A 13,876-nucleotide genomic window follows, 5' to 3' on the forward strand; every position below is an offset into this window, starting at 1 on the left:
ACTAAGCTATTGAAGATACAACACAATCTCGTTGGTGGTAAGACACCTTGAGATTCCCAATGTTACAACACTTTTCACAGCAAAAACATAGAGTAAACTAAAGCAATTATGATGCTCAAAACAAAAAATTAAGATCTTACTCTAAAACTCTAACACATGTCTCATATAACATGACAATGTATTAGTTGAAAACAGTTTTTACAGAATGCAAAATCTTCACAAAAACATCAATGAATGCATGAACATGTGAGGTGAAATAGTGAGAAATTAAACATGAAATGCCTCTCAATCCTAAAGCATAGAATTCTCTCTTTTCTAATCTCACAAATGCAATGTCATATAGATGCAACAATTAACACGAAATATGCTCTAACTCTCTAAAAAATGCAACATGCAAGTTATGACTTCAGTTCTGAAAACGCAGTTTATAAAGAATCACTTCAGCAACCTATATAATCGATTAAAACCTTGGTTAATCGATTAACGCGGTTTAAAAACATAACTGATTGTGTTTTTCAAGTTTTCAGTTTCAACAACTTTTCAAAAACTTATGTTAATCGATTAAATCATGCCTTAATCGATTAACAACATATTTCTAAGTGTATTTTCAAATTACAAAACTCAAATACGTTATGCACTTAATTTATACATGCTCAACACTAAGTTTATGCCTATGATGCACAGATTACATGTATTTATATGATGCTTGAACATATTATAAATGACATCTCAAAACTTGAAATGATTTAAAGTTTTATGCATATGAGACATGTATAGAGTTTACCTAAGCCTTAGACTCAACCTAAACTAATTATTAGTCTAAGTCTAATACCAATCTAGAGACTTAAGCATGCTGATTTATTGATGATCTTCAAGCTTTCATAATCAGAAGTTGTCCTCATCAAAACTAAACACATAGTGAGCAAACTTTCCAAAGTGCTCCTCTTGACATGTACACTTTCATAAATAACTCTACATCAACAATTAAATACATAAACATCATCTATCATAAAGAAATTTCAATAATATTTTCATTAACAAATTGTGCTTTTATTTTTTAAATAAATTAAGTGAGTTTGTTTGATGAATAGTTGACGCCGTTGAAACTTGAAAGCTGGTTTGAGTAAATCAAAACCCTTCCCAGTTAAACACTACACAAACTAGAAACCCTTTAAGCAGTTCAATCAATCTAAAAACCAAACACAAAATCCACAAAATCTTCTTCGATTATTCCTAAAACACAATGTTTGGTTCTTCTTCTTCCTCATTCGGTTTCGGAACCCCATCTTCAACCCCCACCTTCGGTACACCATCTTCTACACCAGCTTTCGGTACTCCATCTTCTACACCCGCTTTCGGTGCACCATCCTCTACCCCGGCGTTCGGTACACCATCCTCTACCCCGGCGTTCGGTACACCATCTTCTACACCCGCTTTCGGTACACCATCTTCTACACCCGCTTTCGGTACACCTTCTTCAACTCCGGGGTTCGGTACACCATCTTCAACCCCGGCGTTTGGTACACCGTCGACCCCGTCGTTCGCCACCGGCTTCGGTTCTTCGCTTTTCAACACACCATCTTCTCAACAACAACAACAGCAAAGTACACTTTTTCAGCAACAACCTTCTACTGGTTTCGGATTTCAATCTTTTCAACAACAACAACAACCGCAGACATTTCAAAATGCTCAAATTACTACTCAGATGGCTAATGTAGCTCCCGTTCCTCACTCTTTCGCCGATCGCGATGTTCAAGTACTGTAAACCCTATCCCTAATTTTCACTTTCCCCTTTCAAAATTAGGTTTTGTGTTTTTTTGTTGCAAATTTGACTTGTGTTTTTAGATTGTTTTGATTTTGTTTGTTGTTTGTGTTATTTGATTAGGCAATTGTTGATTCTTATAAGGATGAGCCTGGAAACCCTAAATACGCTTTCAAGGTATTATCCTAACCAATAATGTTACTGACATGTATATTACTTTTGCACTTGTATTACGTCGTATCTGCACGCTTTTCGTCATGGATTACGTTTACACTCTGATTTTGTTACTTCACACATGTGAGTTTGTGAGGTGATGTGCTTGATGGAGATGTGCACCAAGCATTATTGTTTCTCACTGTCCTTTTTTTGCTTTTGAATTAGGGATTGTATGTTTAGGCTTTAAAAAACGGATTCTGCAAAAGGGATATTCGCAAAAGGGATTTTTTGAGAAGCTGAAAAATATAGCTTCTCAAAAAAAGCTGAATTTCAGCTTTCTGCAGCTGCTTCTTGTTTGTAAAAGCACAGCAAAAAAATGTGCAAGTGCCAGGAGTGATTTTTCAATCTAATTAATCACTTTTCTTGGTGAAAAAATCTTACATACATGGGCCCTTACTCGATTTCTTTCCTTTTCATGTTTGATATTCAGTTTTGGAATTTGTGTGTTTTGATTATGAAATAATGCATGATCGTCTAGTCTGATGTTCATATTAAATGCTAGAGTTGTCCTTATTTATCTGTGTTTTGCAGCATTTGTTGTTCAGTGTTACAGAGCCACAGTTTAGGGTGAAGCCTGCTGGTGTTTCAGACGTAAGTCTCGTCTCTCAATTTTCAGTTTTCCTCTAAGTACTCATTTCAGTTTGATGTCCTGTTAGAAATGAAGGCGAAAAATTTAGGGGATAACAAACCGACTTTAATTGTTAGTTTTTGGTGTGTATAAAGCTCTTACTTTTGTCCCACCACTTGCCTAACTATGGGGAATAGTTTATTTTGCCAGATCATGTGGGCAGAGGCCATGGGGAAGCTTGAGGGTATGGAAAGTGCAGATAGAGAACGTCTGTGGCCTCAACTTGTTCAAGGTTTCAAGGATCTTTCAAATCGTCTTAAGGTAAACTATAGTAGTCCTGAGCTTCTGGTAATTGTATGCTATTGCAATGTATTTGGTCTTGAGGGGTTAACTATTAGAACTGTACTAGTTGCAGAACATGTGTGTTGGGGCCTTTGTACAGTTTTATCTGTATTTTAAATATCAAAATTAGGGTGCATATCATGAGCCTCAGTGATGATTGTTGAGCATCAGAACTGGATTATATATTTAAATATTTGCATGATTTACCTTGGTAACTCATGATTAATACTAAGGCAAAGGACAAAGTTGTTGATGTCATAGATCGTAGTTGTAACTTGTGAAACAAAGAAAATAATATTTTAAATGAAAAGGATTCAGCAGACATGTGGACATATTTATTTTTGTTAATTTTTCTTGTTTAGAATAAGTCAAATCGAGCTAGTGCAATGGAAATAGGAAAATTATATTGCCAAATGTTTTACTTGGATCAAATGATCAATAGTCATTGGCTCTGACGTCAATATTGAATGTCATATTGCTCTGTATCCACTATCCACCAATATTTGATAAAAAGGAAGGGAAATCTACCTACATTTGATGATATATGAAATTCTTGAAATCTGAGTATGAGAAATGGTGTAACCTTCAGCTTGAGGAATGGTGTAACATTTGATGATATACGGTCCTTGGCATGTTTAAATTGCTTAGAAGCTCAGCTCCTCGATACTCTTTGTTTGGCAGCTTCTCTGTAATAAAAGGTTTAGCAGCTCTGTCTGATTCCCACAGTTTAATGCTGTATATTCTGGCAAGGGATCAAATAAGTAATTTTAACTTTCAAGTAAATAATCAGGACCTTCAAATCTAGATCCTGAGATAAGTGAAGATTGATTGTGTATTTTTATTTAGTTTTAGGTAGTCAATTGCGGATAGCGTAGCGTAGCAGCTGATCCCAAAAACACTATCGTGGGATAGCAGGAGTGGGACAGCCACTACAACTAAGAAAAAATATATAAGCAATTTATAGCCTACATATATAAATACTAAAATAGATCATATTAAAGACACATTCTTAATTAATAATCAACATAAGAGTGTTAAAGGTTCTAGAGTTGCTCAAAGTTGGATACCATAACAGAATTGTATCTTACGAAATTGAACCACATGAAGATGATGTCAATTGGGTTCAGTCAATTTGAGAAGAGAATCAATAAAGAGATGATGGGACAAACAATAAGGGACCAAGGAAAAATCATGTTAAGAAAAGACGAAGTATGTTCATGATTTAGAAAGCTTTGCAATTTTGTTCTATGCTGATGAAGAACATGTAAGCAATCGAACATGTGTACTGGAATTAGGAAGAAGAAAGAGAAGGAAGAAAGGTATAACTGAGTAAAAATCACATGGCATACGAAAATCAATGTGCTAAGTAGAAGTGAAATAAGGGGAGGTTAAATTACCTAAAATCCTAGGGAAAAACCATCCCTCTATTAAAAAGAGGACCAAAAAAGACTTTTCTTCTCTAAAATTAGGGTTCTGTCCACAGTAAACATGTAGCGGGTTATGACCCGCTATTTGACCTGTGATTTTGCCGCTATTTGACCTGCTACAGGCGCTACGGCCATCTGCACCGCTATCCACTATGGCGTCGCAGGTAATGGTCGAAACACTGCTACACTCCGCTATTGCAGCACTATAGCGCACTATTGACTACCTATATTTAGTTCCCTTTTAATGAGCTGAATTTTAAGGATACAATCACTATCAATACAGGAAATACAAGGAAGTGAGTAGTCTCACTAGGGGCAATTTTAGTGAACAATTGCTTGATAATTAATTAATGAAGTCTTAGAAACTGTTTGACTGAGAGTAGACCTATACAGAGAAAGGGGAGTAGAACCCACACCACTGCTTCTAGATTAAGTTATGCATTTAAGCTCTCCTGGTCTCTATCTAGAGATGTCTCAGAATCAGTCGGTAAAGGAGCAGAAGACTCTTGAGAAGTTGTTCTCTCTTCTTTTTGTTATTTTTAAAAGGAGTTTTATAGACTAGTTCAAAGTACATATCATTATGTTATATATTATGTTTTACTAAAACATTATTTAAAATAATGCCAAACTCTCCTTTTGTGCCTATGGTCAGTTAGTACTTTCTTGATTCACTTTGTCATGCAGATTCAAGATGAAGTCATTGTTTCAGATGCAGAGAGGTTACGTGTAACCCAAAGCAATGTTAAAATAGTATTGTCCTTCCCCCTGATTTCCAAAGTTCAATGTTAAAGTTTACTGACTTTATTTTCAGCATTCATTGCTAACTTGTCTAATTTTTTTGCAGCTCCAAAGACATTTTCAAGCTGATACTCTTCCTCGGATTCAAAGAATGAAACAGAAAGAACAAATTCTTCAGCAACGTCTTTTAAAAGTAGGCACTCATGTCTGAGAAAGAAATTGTTCTCTCGATTTTGAATGAATTATTTTTTATGACAGCATAACTAGTTCTTTTAATATTAAAAAAGTGAAACAGCTATAATGAGCAGTTGAGATTTTTTTTAAATAATTTGTTTCTTGTTTTGTCTTGTGTCCCCTTCCTCTTCTACTCTCCAGACTCCCCTTGGAATTCTGATAATCATATTGACGAAATGTACCAACTTGCTTTGGAGTTTTTATATTCATTACTATGTTATTAATGTATCTTCTCATGTACTATGATTGAAGGTAATGAGAATAGTGGAGGCATTGGAGGGAAAAGGCTGCCGTATACCCTTGACTAAAGGGGAAGCTGAACTCGCTGAGAAATTAGCCACAATAACTAGACAGGTAGAATTTTTGTTTTGTACCATCTTATTACTCCTTCCTTTATTGCCGAAATGTGAGACGAAACTAATTCACAAATATCTTTTCAGCTGAAAGGATCTGGAGCAGATCTGTCTAGAAGGGTACAAAACCTACTAACGGTATCACGTGTTCAGACATCTGGTATTGGATTTGGTGGCTCAGTTTATCTTCCAGGATCAACAAAAATTCATGAACAGAGTCTTGCTGACCTGCAGGAGGTAAGTGGTCATGTCATGTGATTACTGTGCAATCATGTAACAATTAGATAACTTTTTAATCTTCAACCAATATGGTCCCGGTCTCACATAAAATCAAACCGTGGTATATAAAACTTGACAATTATTTTGTGATGCATTTTAGCACATTCAAAGAATTCAATGTAATAATGCCCTGTATTTCTGCATGCAGGTCTTACAACAGCAGACTGCGGCCATCGCAAGGCTTGGCAGTGTTCTGAAGCGCGATTTTCGGGATACGGAGATTATGGTGGCTGAGAACACAGGAGCAACTGAAAATGGGAATTCAACCTGAACTTGCTGAAGTTCTTACCCCTGTTTCATTTTTTCCAATGACAGTTCCCATTTGTTTCTATTTTTATTTCATAATATAACATGATTGGCAGTGTCAGTTGATATAGTTAGCACAAGAACAGATAGTAAATCGGGACATAATTTGGATTGGATCTTTTATTTGTCGCTATGGTTCCAAATAGTGAAACTGATATTTTGACCCTGCCCCTAGCAAAAAGGAACACTGGCCACCATCAAGAGGTGTTTCCATAGGATTGTATTTGGAGAGATTTTGCTTGGCTTGAACCTAGTCCAATATGTTGATTAGGTCATTTGATTTATGTGAGAAATTCAACACCATCATGACTCTAATGATTGGGATGGAATTTGATTGACTTGACATGCTGAGATGATATAGAAGTTTGAATATTATGCCTAGCCAAATCATAAAAGAGTTTAAAATTTATGCACTGACAATGTAAAGTTTTTTACACTGTTATTATATCATCTAACATTGATTTGTATTACTTTTGTTTGAGAGTCGATAATGATTAACATATGAATGATGGATGATTTGCTGATAGTGCAAAAAATACTTATATTGTCAGTGTATATATATTAAATAAGTAAGACCTTTTATGATGTACATGTCAAAACAAATAATAAAAATATAAAAATGTTGCGTATGCTATATAGAAAGTTATTACATTGTTCTATTTTGAACTACAGGTGGTGTTTGTTTGATTTCTTTTTCCTATCTCTTTTACTTTTTGGTTTTTAAAGATTCCTTAAGTTTTGGATTTCTATGATGTGCCTGTTGTTCATAATCTGTGATAAAATCAAGAGTCAAATTAGGGTCATAAAGATTGATAATCACTTTGATTGCATTGCAAGAAATTAGATGTTCTACAATAACAAGATTCAGTATAATCAATTAAGGCTGTTAATAATTGATTAAACAATATTGAGAATAATTGATTAACAAGACTCATAATTGATGAACAGTTGTGAGTTTTAGTTTTACGCATTTATCGGAAAAGCGGGACTTATGATCCCTTCACCTATTCACCCCCTAGGTGTGTTTTACCTTGTTGGCACCCAACAATTTTTTCATGGTGATTTCTCGTGTTTTTTTTTATCTAAATGGGATTGAGATTTATTTCTAGTTAAAAATATCAGTTCTAGGCTAAGGAATATTCATTATATCTGCTATATTTTGAAGAGTTTTTTAATAGAATTATACAAATAATCTCTATCTTTTTTGTACCTATATAAATTACCCCTAATTTATATACATAATTACACCGGCTACCCCTACAGGAGGGATAAGTGTGATATTTTAAGCAAAATATGGTGATAAACGTAATTAAGTTAAATAAAATATAATATATTACTGACACAAGTACAAAAAGTATAAAAAACAATGTTTATTCATTATTTTTGATTTGTTACAAACTACACCAATAATTCTAAGGATGTGTTTAAATAACTCTTATTTTGTATTGTAACGAACCAAAAATAATGAAGAAATAATGACACTTAGACTATTTGAACTTGTCTCCACAAAATATCATGTTTAACTATTATATTTATTACTCTTTTTTGTTTAAGAGATTATACTTATCTCTTCTAAATGGGTAGTTAATATAATGTATGTATACAATTAAGGGTGACCTATCTAGGTGTAAAAAAGTGAGAAAACAATGGTAGTTTATATAATTTCACTAAAACTTAGAGGATGTTAGTATAATTTACTCTATTTTAAAAGACGGTGGAATATGTTAGAAGATTTGTTAAATTTTTAAAAGAGTGAAAAAATATTTTTTATTGTTTCTTAAAAATCTGTTTTTAAAAACGAATAAACTTTATAAAATCACTTATCGGGCTTTTGTCACTTTAATGTATTTATAAAATTGTCTCACTTCTTCAAATTATTACAAAAATACCCTTTATTCTCTTCGGAACTTTATTATGAGTGAAAAAGACAATAGTATCATTATGACTTTAGGGAATTATTGAAATGGCAATAGTTTGACAAAAAAACCTTTGATAACTTTATAAAATCATAAAAATCACTCTAATACCCATAAAAAGGGTAAAATAATTATTTGACTTTATAAAATAACAAAAAGTATCATTTGGACTATGCTTTGATAACAAATAATTAGTCACATTATTAATCTATACAAATTGACCAAAACACCACCTTTGAGAAAAAATTACCATTTTCCCTTTATCCTTCTCTCATCGTGTCTCCCTCTAGTACGTAAAAGTGGCGGGGTAATATATGATGTTCACAACTACCCCTCTTTATTTGTTATTTACTATTGTGGTAAGTAACTACTAAAGAAATGAATGTTTATTTTGTCAATATAAAAAGAACTTACTTGATAGTGCTTAATTGTATGAGTATGAATATCAATATCTTACTCGAAGTTAGGCTTCTAAGGATGATATGGCTTGGGTTCCAAGAACACAAGTCAGCATGTTGGCAAAACTTTATTAGATAAAACAATCAAAGAATTGCTAGATATCAGTAACAAAATACACCTAGAGGGGGGAGGGAGGGTTGAATAGGTGTCGCGGTTCCCACTTACCGCTATTTGCACCAAAGCTCTATTCTGAAAACTTGTTCAATTAATCAATTAAAGCTATGACTTAATCGATTAAGTCACACAGAATTAACAGTTGCTGACTAGCTCAATTACACAGCCAATTACAGAATTGATATAGTAGATATATCTGAACACAAATGATTTTTATTTGGAAGTAATGCTATATTCAAAATATCAGCTACAATAGGCAATTAAAACTACTAAAAATAGTAAAGAGATAAGGGAAAGAAACAGACTGCAATAAAGTTTTTATATTGGTTCGTTTTGCAGTCCACTGCAAAACTGCATCCAGTCCTCCCCTCTGATTCGGGAGATTTTTTTTCATTAAAATTGAAACCAATGTGCCTTACAAACACACTTCCAATTACAAGACCTTGAACGCTCCTTTCTTGAGTTCCTAGAACCTATACCTTGGTTTGACCTTACCCAATCGCCTAGGAAAACTTTTCCTACGATTCAGCCCCAACCAAGAGTATGCTCTAAACTCAAGACCTCCAAGTCTTGGTGAAGACTCTTTGATCTCTTTGGTGGTACGACACCAAGAGACGATTTCCCTTGTTACACAAACAACACAAAAAACAGAGTAATGTGAAGCACTAAAATAGCTCAAATATTACAAGAAAGAACAAACTATAAACCCTATACAAATATCACAATTATTATGAATATGTATAAGATGGAAATCATGAAGAACATGTGATTTCTACCCTTAAGAAATCTCTAAACAGTAGTGAAAGAATCATGCAAGAACAAGATAGGATGAAGAACACATTTGATAATATGCAATGGATGACATGTTAATTCTAAGCATAATACTATTTCACTCTAATCTCACATGCAATTCCCTCTACCTATATGACATACATGAACATGAAAATACTCAACCTATCAATTCTAATATGACTGTATGAATGTATCAAATCATATGTGAAATCTGTTAACAAAACATTTATATAGAAAACTTGTTTTCACCCAGTTAATCGATTATATTGCATGTTATTCGATTAACGGACTGTTAGAGAGTAAACTGAAAATCTGTTTTTTAGTTTTCTGTTGAAACTGGTAAAAACTGTTTTCACGTTTATCGATTAAAGCTTCTCTTAATCGATTAACTGACATATTTTCAGTTATGATGTTAGTTGGTAAACTGCCTATATGTTATGCTTATCAACTATACATATTTTACCTTTATGTTATACCTAAAATGCAAAAATAACATGTATGATTAATGCATGAACATATAATAAACTAGATGACATGTCTAATGTAAATGATATGATGGTTTTTAGATTTTGTGAGATTTGTATCTAGGTTTATCTAACCTAGACTCAAAAACTAAGACTCTAGTCTAGACATGAAGCTCTTGAATCTTTGGCATGTTGATTTTTTGAGTTGTCTTTAAGCTTTCACTAAGCTCTTTGTCTTCATCAAAACATAGGCAAGCTTAAGTGTTCTCTTGACCCATTGCATTTTCAATCTCCCCCTTTTTGATATGGCAAACTCAACACCAAATTTGTTTTGATGCAAAGCTTGAAGATGATCACTGAATGCATGGTTGTTAATTTCAAAGTTACAGCGCATAGCTAGACAACAGAAGCTTGATATTATATATAACCTGCACAAATTAAACAAAAAAATAACCTTTCTCTCCCTTTTGACATTATCAAAAAGATAAACTAAATGAAATTTTGGTCAAAAGTAAGAAGAGATATGAAGTGAACTCAAACTGTAATTAATCAATTAATGTTGGGAATATAATTAATTAACCAGTTGATGAAAGAATTGAACAAGTGCACAAATTTATCAGCATTTAATCGATTAAAACAAAAGGTTAATCGATTAAACCAACAGAATACAACAATATGTCAGATTTAATGGCATGGAGGGTTATACATGAACCAATCAAGCATGGAATGATCAAGCATTTACATTATAGCATTGAAACATTAGAAACGATTTAAGTTCAAATGGCATGCATATCAAGTCATAAGGTTGTAGCAATAGTAGATAGTTAGAGTTACAATTGAAAGCAAAGAGAAAATATGTCTCGAAATTACAAAGCAGCATAAATCGTAAAAAATTAGCCATATAAAAGGACTAAACCCAGAGAAACCTAAGATCTAAGGCCTTCTAATCTAGGGATGCGGAGGATGATCTCTGTCATCAGGTACGATCAGACTACTATCATCCTGGATGAGGAATCTCAGTTTCTCAAACTCTACACAAAACCTCGCATTCTGTGCCTCAACAGTGTTCTGGACAGAGCTCCCCAGAGCCTGATAGTGGTTATCGATGCAAGCAACCTGACGCTCCTCAAATTGTTCCAAATCAGTATGGTAGGATTCCTTCAAAGACTGATAGTGTAAGTCCATCCTGTTGTTCAGTCTTTGCTCCATGGCATCCAATTGAGCTAATCCAAAGGATGATTCTTGCTGCGCAGTTCCATATGGCTCCCCCTGAGTCTCTACATTAGGCTAATCTGTACCAGCCTGATCCTCATCATCAGATAGCTCCAAATCCATTATAGTAAAATCTTCCAAGTACTTCCATACCTGTAGATACCCATCTTGTGGATAAGGCTTTCATCAACAAGGTGATCTTTGTCAGAAGTCTTTGTGACGATGGTGTTAGATACGTCAATATGCAGATAGTCAATGATTCTCGATATGAAGTTACTGTAGGGCAACAATTTGGATTGCAATGTAGAGACATTATACACGACCTTAAGAATTTCTTCAGGCCAATTAACCATTATATTCTCCTTCACAGCATACATGAATTTCAGATCATTAAAAGTAGGTTGTGCTTGATTAGTGTTCCTCTGAATCAAGATGTACGCAATCAAATAATGAAGCAATCTATTCTCTACCGATAAAGAACCATCTTTAGTTAATTCTCCCTGGACATACATATGAGGACCTCTCAGACATGATTTATATACCTCAGCAGCATCGAAATCAACAAGTCATTCACAATCACCTAGGCTAACACCAATAGTGGATAATCCACCCACATTCATAAAAATGCTACTATCCATCTCAAACAGATTTCCCGAAATCATAGACTAATATCTACTATCCTTATAATGGAAGTTAGCATAAAATTCCCTGATCAAAGTTGGGTACAGATTACCCGTTAATTCCAAAAATATTACAACACCCTAAGTCTGCATACATTGCGGAAATGTGAAATTCTGTCCCGCCATCCAGGTAAGATCAACATACCTTATGTAGGTGGGTTTGCTTCCCAAAAATTTGGACAACCGGGTCACCTGAAGTTTGAGTGAGTAGTAGGGATCTCCACGGTCGTGCCTCATGTTCGGATTTGAAGATGAAGCATTAGGAGGCCTACGAGTGCGGTGAGCAGTTGTCTTGAACCTCTTCAAACGTCCTCTTTCCATTGATGATGAAAACCGTGAGTAATGAGAGGATAAGGAGGATAAGGGAGGGAACCTAGAGCTTAGGGTTTGAAATTGGGAATGAGATTTCTTGGGAAATAGAGAAACAAAGTAGATGAGATGAAATGCACAAATGGGTAAAGGTGAGGTTTAATACTTCTATTAAGCTAAGATTTCGAATTTGCTGCTTGCATTTGAGATTTTCAGAGAAAAGGAGGAAGAAATGGTTTGAAAAAGTGACAAAAACGTTTCTGATTCTAATATATCTGATGTCGTTAATCGATTAAGTGCTGCATTTTAATCGATTAAGCAGTGTAAAAATTCCATATTTTCAGAAAAAATGAGCCCAGGTAATCGATTAAAATAAATCTTAATCGATTAAATTTAGTGAAAATTGAAATGTTTGCTACTGGAACTCATTTTAATCGATTAAGGAGGATAGTTAATCGATTAACTAGTATCAGATTTGTAGAATCAAGAGGTTTTTGGGTTTTAAAAGTATGCAAAGATTTCTAACATTTATCAATCAGTTTTTACTCTATCACATATACATTTTCAGCTTGTCACACAAGATCATGAGCCATAAAAGAAATGTAATGCATTCATAACAAGTATACATTTTGAAGCATAGAAGATATTAATCATGCGAAGCATATAATAACATTTTTAGATGATTTTAATCCAAATAATTTTCATCAAGAATTCCAAGTTCTCTTCGAAGAACATAGAAGATATCTCGTGAGAGAGGCTTGGTGAAAATATCAGCCAATTGCTTAGATGTTTCAACAAATTCAAGCACACAATCGCCTTTTTGTACATGGTCATGCAATAAATGATGTATAATTTCAATATGCTTGGTTCTAGAATGCAAAATAGGATTCTTGGATAGGTTTATGGCACTTATATTATCACATTTTATAGGAATCTTTTCTAGTTTAAGTCCAAATTCTTTAAGTTGCTGCTTCATCCAAAGGATTTGAGCGCAACACACACTGGCGGCAATGTATTCCGCTTTGGCGGTGGACAAAACAACACATGCTTGCTTTTTACTGTGCCATGCAACTAAGGAATTACCAAGTAAATGACAAGTCTCACTAGTGCTTTACCGATCCAACTTACATCCCACAAAATCGGAGTCGGAATACCCTGCCAAGAATAATGAGGCATCCCTAGATACCATAATCCCATATTAGTTGTTCCTTTTATATATCTCATAATTCGTTTTATAGTAGTAAAATGTGAATCTTTAGGCAAAGCTTGAAATCTAGCACACATACAAACACTAAACATAATATCGGGGCGACTCGTAGTTAAAAACAATAATGAGCTGATAATCCCACGATATTTGGTTACCTCAATTGCTTTTCCCTTTTCATCTTTATCTAGATAGCATGGGGACGCCATAGGTATTGAAGCCTCTTTACACTTTTCCATATCGAACTTCTTCAGTAACTCTTTGCAATATTTCGATTGATGAATGAAGATGCCGCTTTCCATTTGTTTGATTTGAAGTCCAAGAAAGAATGTCAACTCACCCATCATCGACATCTCAAATTCACCATGCATCAACTCAGAAAATTCTTTACATAGAATGTCATTAGTAGATATGAAGATTATATCATCAACATATATTTGAACTAAAAGCACATGATTATCTAATCTACGAATAAAGAGGATAGTATCAACCATACCCCTC

At 34.1% G+C, this 13,876-nt stretch overlaps 1 protein-coding gene across 1 annotated transcript; it reads left to right on the top strand.

Annotated features, from left to right (window-relative positions):
* LOC109349440 (nuclear pore complex protein NUP54) lies at positions 1,072–6,568 on the top strand. Its single transcript, XM_019590244.1, has 9 exons — positions 1,072–1,756; positions 1,886–1,939; positions 2,510–2,569; positions 2,757–2,867; positions 5,000–5,065; positions 5,160–5,246; positions 5,540–5,641; positions 5,728–5,877; positions 6,068–6,568. The coding sequence occupies exons 1-9, from the start codon at positions 1,244–1,246 to the stop codon at positions 6,188–6,190; spliced, it is 1,266 nt and encodes a 421-aa protein (XP_019445789.1). The 5' UTR covers positions 1,072–1,243; the 3' UTR covers positions 6,191–6,568.

This window comes from Lupinus angustifolius, chromosome LG01 (genome assembly GCF_001865875.1).
Source record: "Lupinus angustifolius cultivar Tanjil chromosome LG01, LupAngTanjil_v1.0, whole genome shotgun sequence".
NCBI classification, from domain to species: Eukaryota; Viridiplantae; Streptophyta; class Magnoliopsida; order Fabales; family Fabaceae; genus Lupinus; species Lupinus angustifolius.

What these genes read in the sequence shown, in the direction of transcription:
- LOC109349440 (XM_019590244.1), top strand. Translation starts at nt 1,244, where the DNA reads ATGTTTGGTTCTTCTTCTTCCTCATTCGGTTTCGGAACCCCATCTTCA. An exon ending in ATCTTTCAAATCGTCTTAAG is followed by an intron (nt 2,868 to 4,999) that starts GTAAACTATAGT and finishes TTTGTCATGCAG; the next exon opens with ATTCAAGATGAAGTCATTGT. An exon ending in TTCAGCAACGTCTTTTAAAA is followed by an intron (nt 5,247 to 5,539) that starts GTAGGCACTCAT and finishes CTATGATTGAAG; the next exon opens with GTAATGAGAATAGTGGAGGC.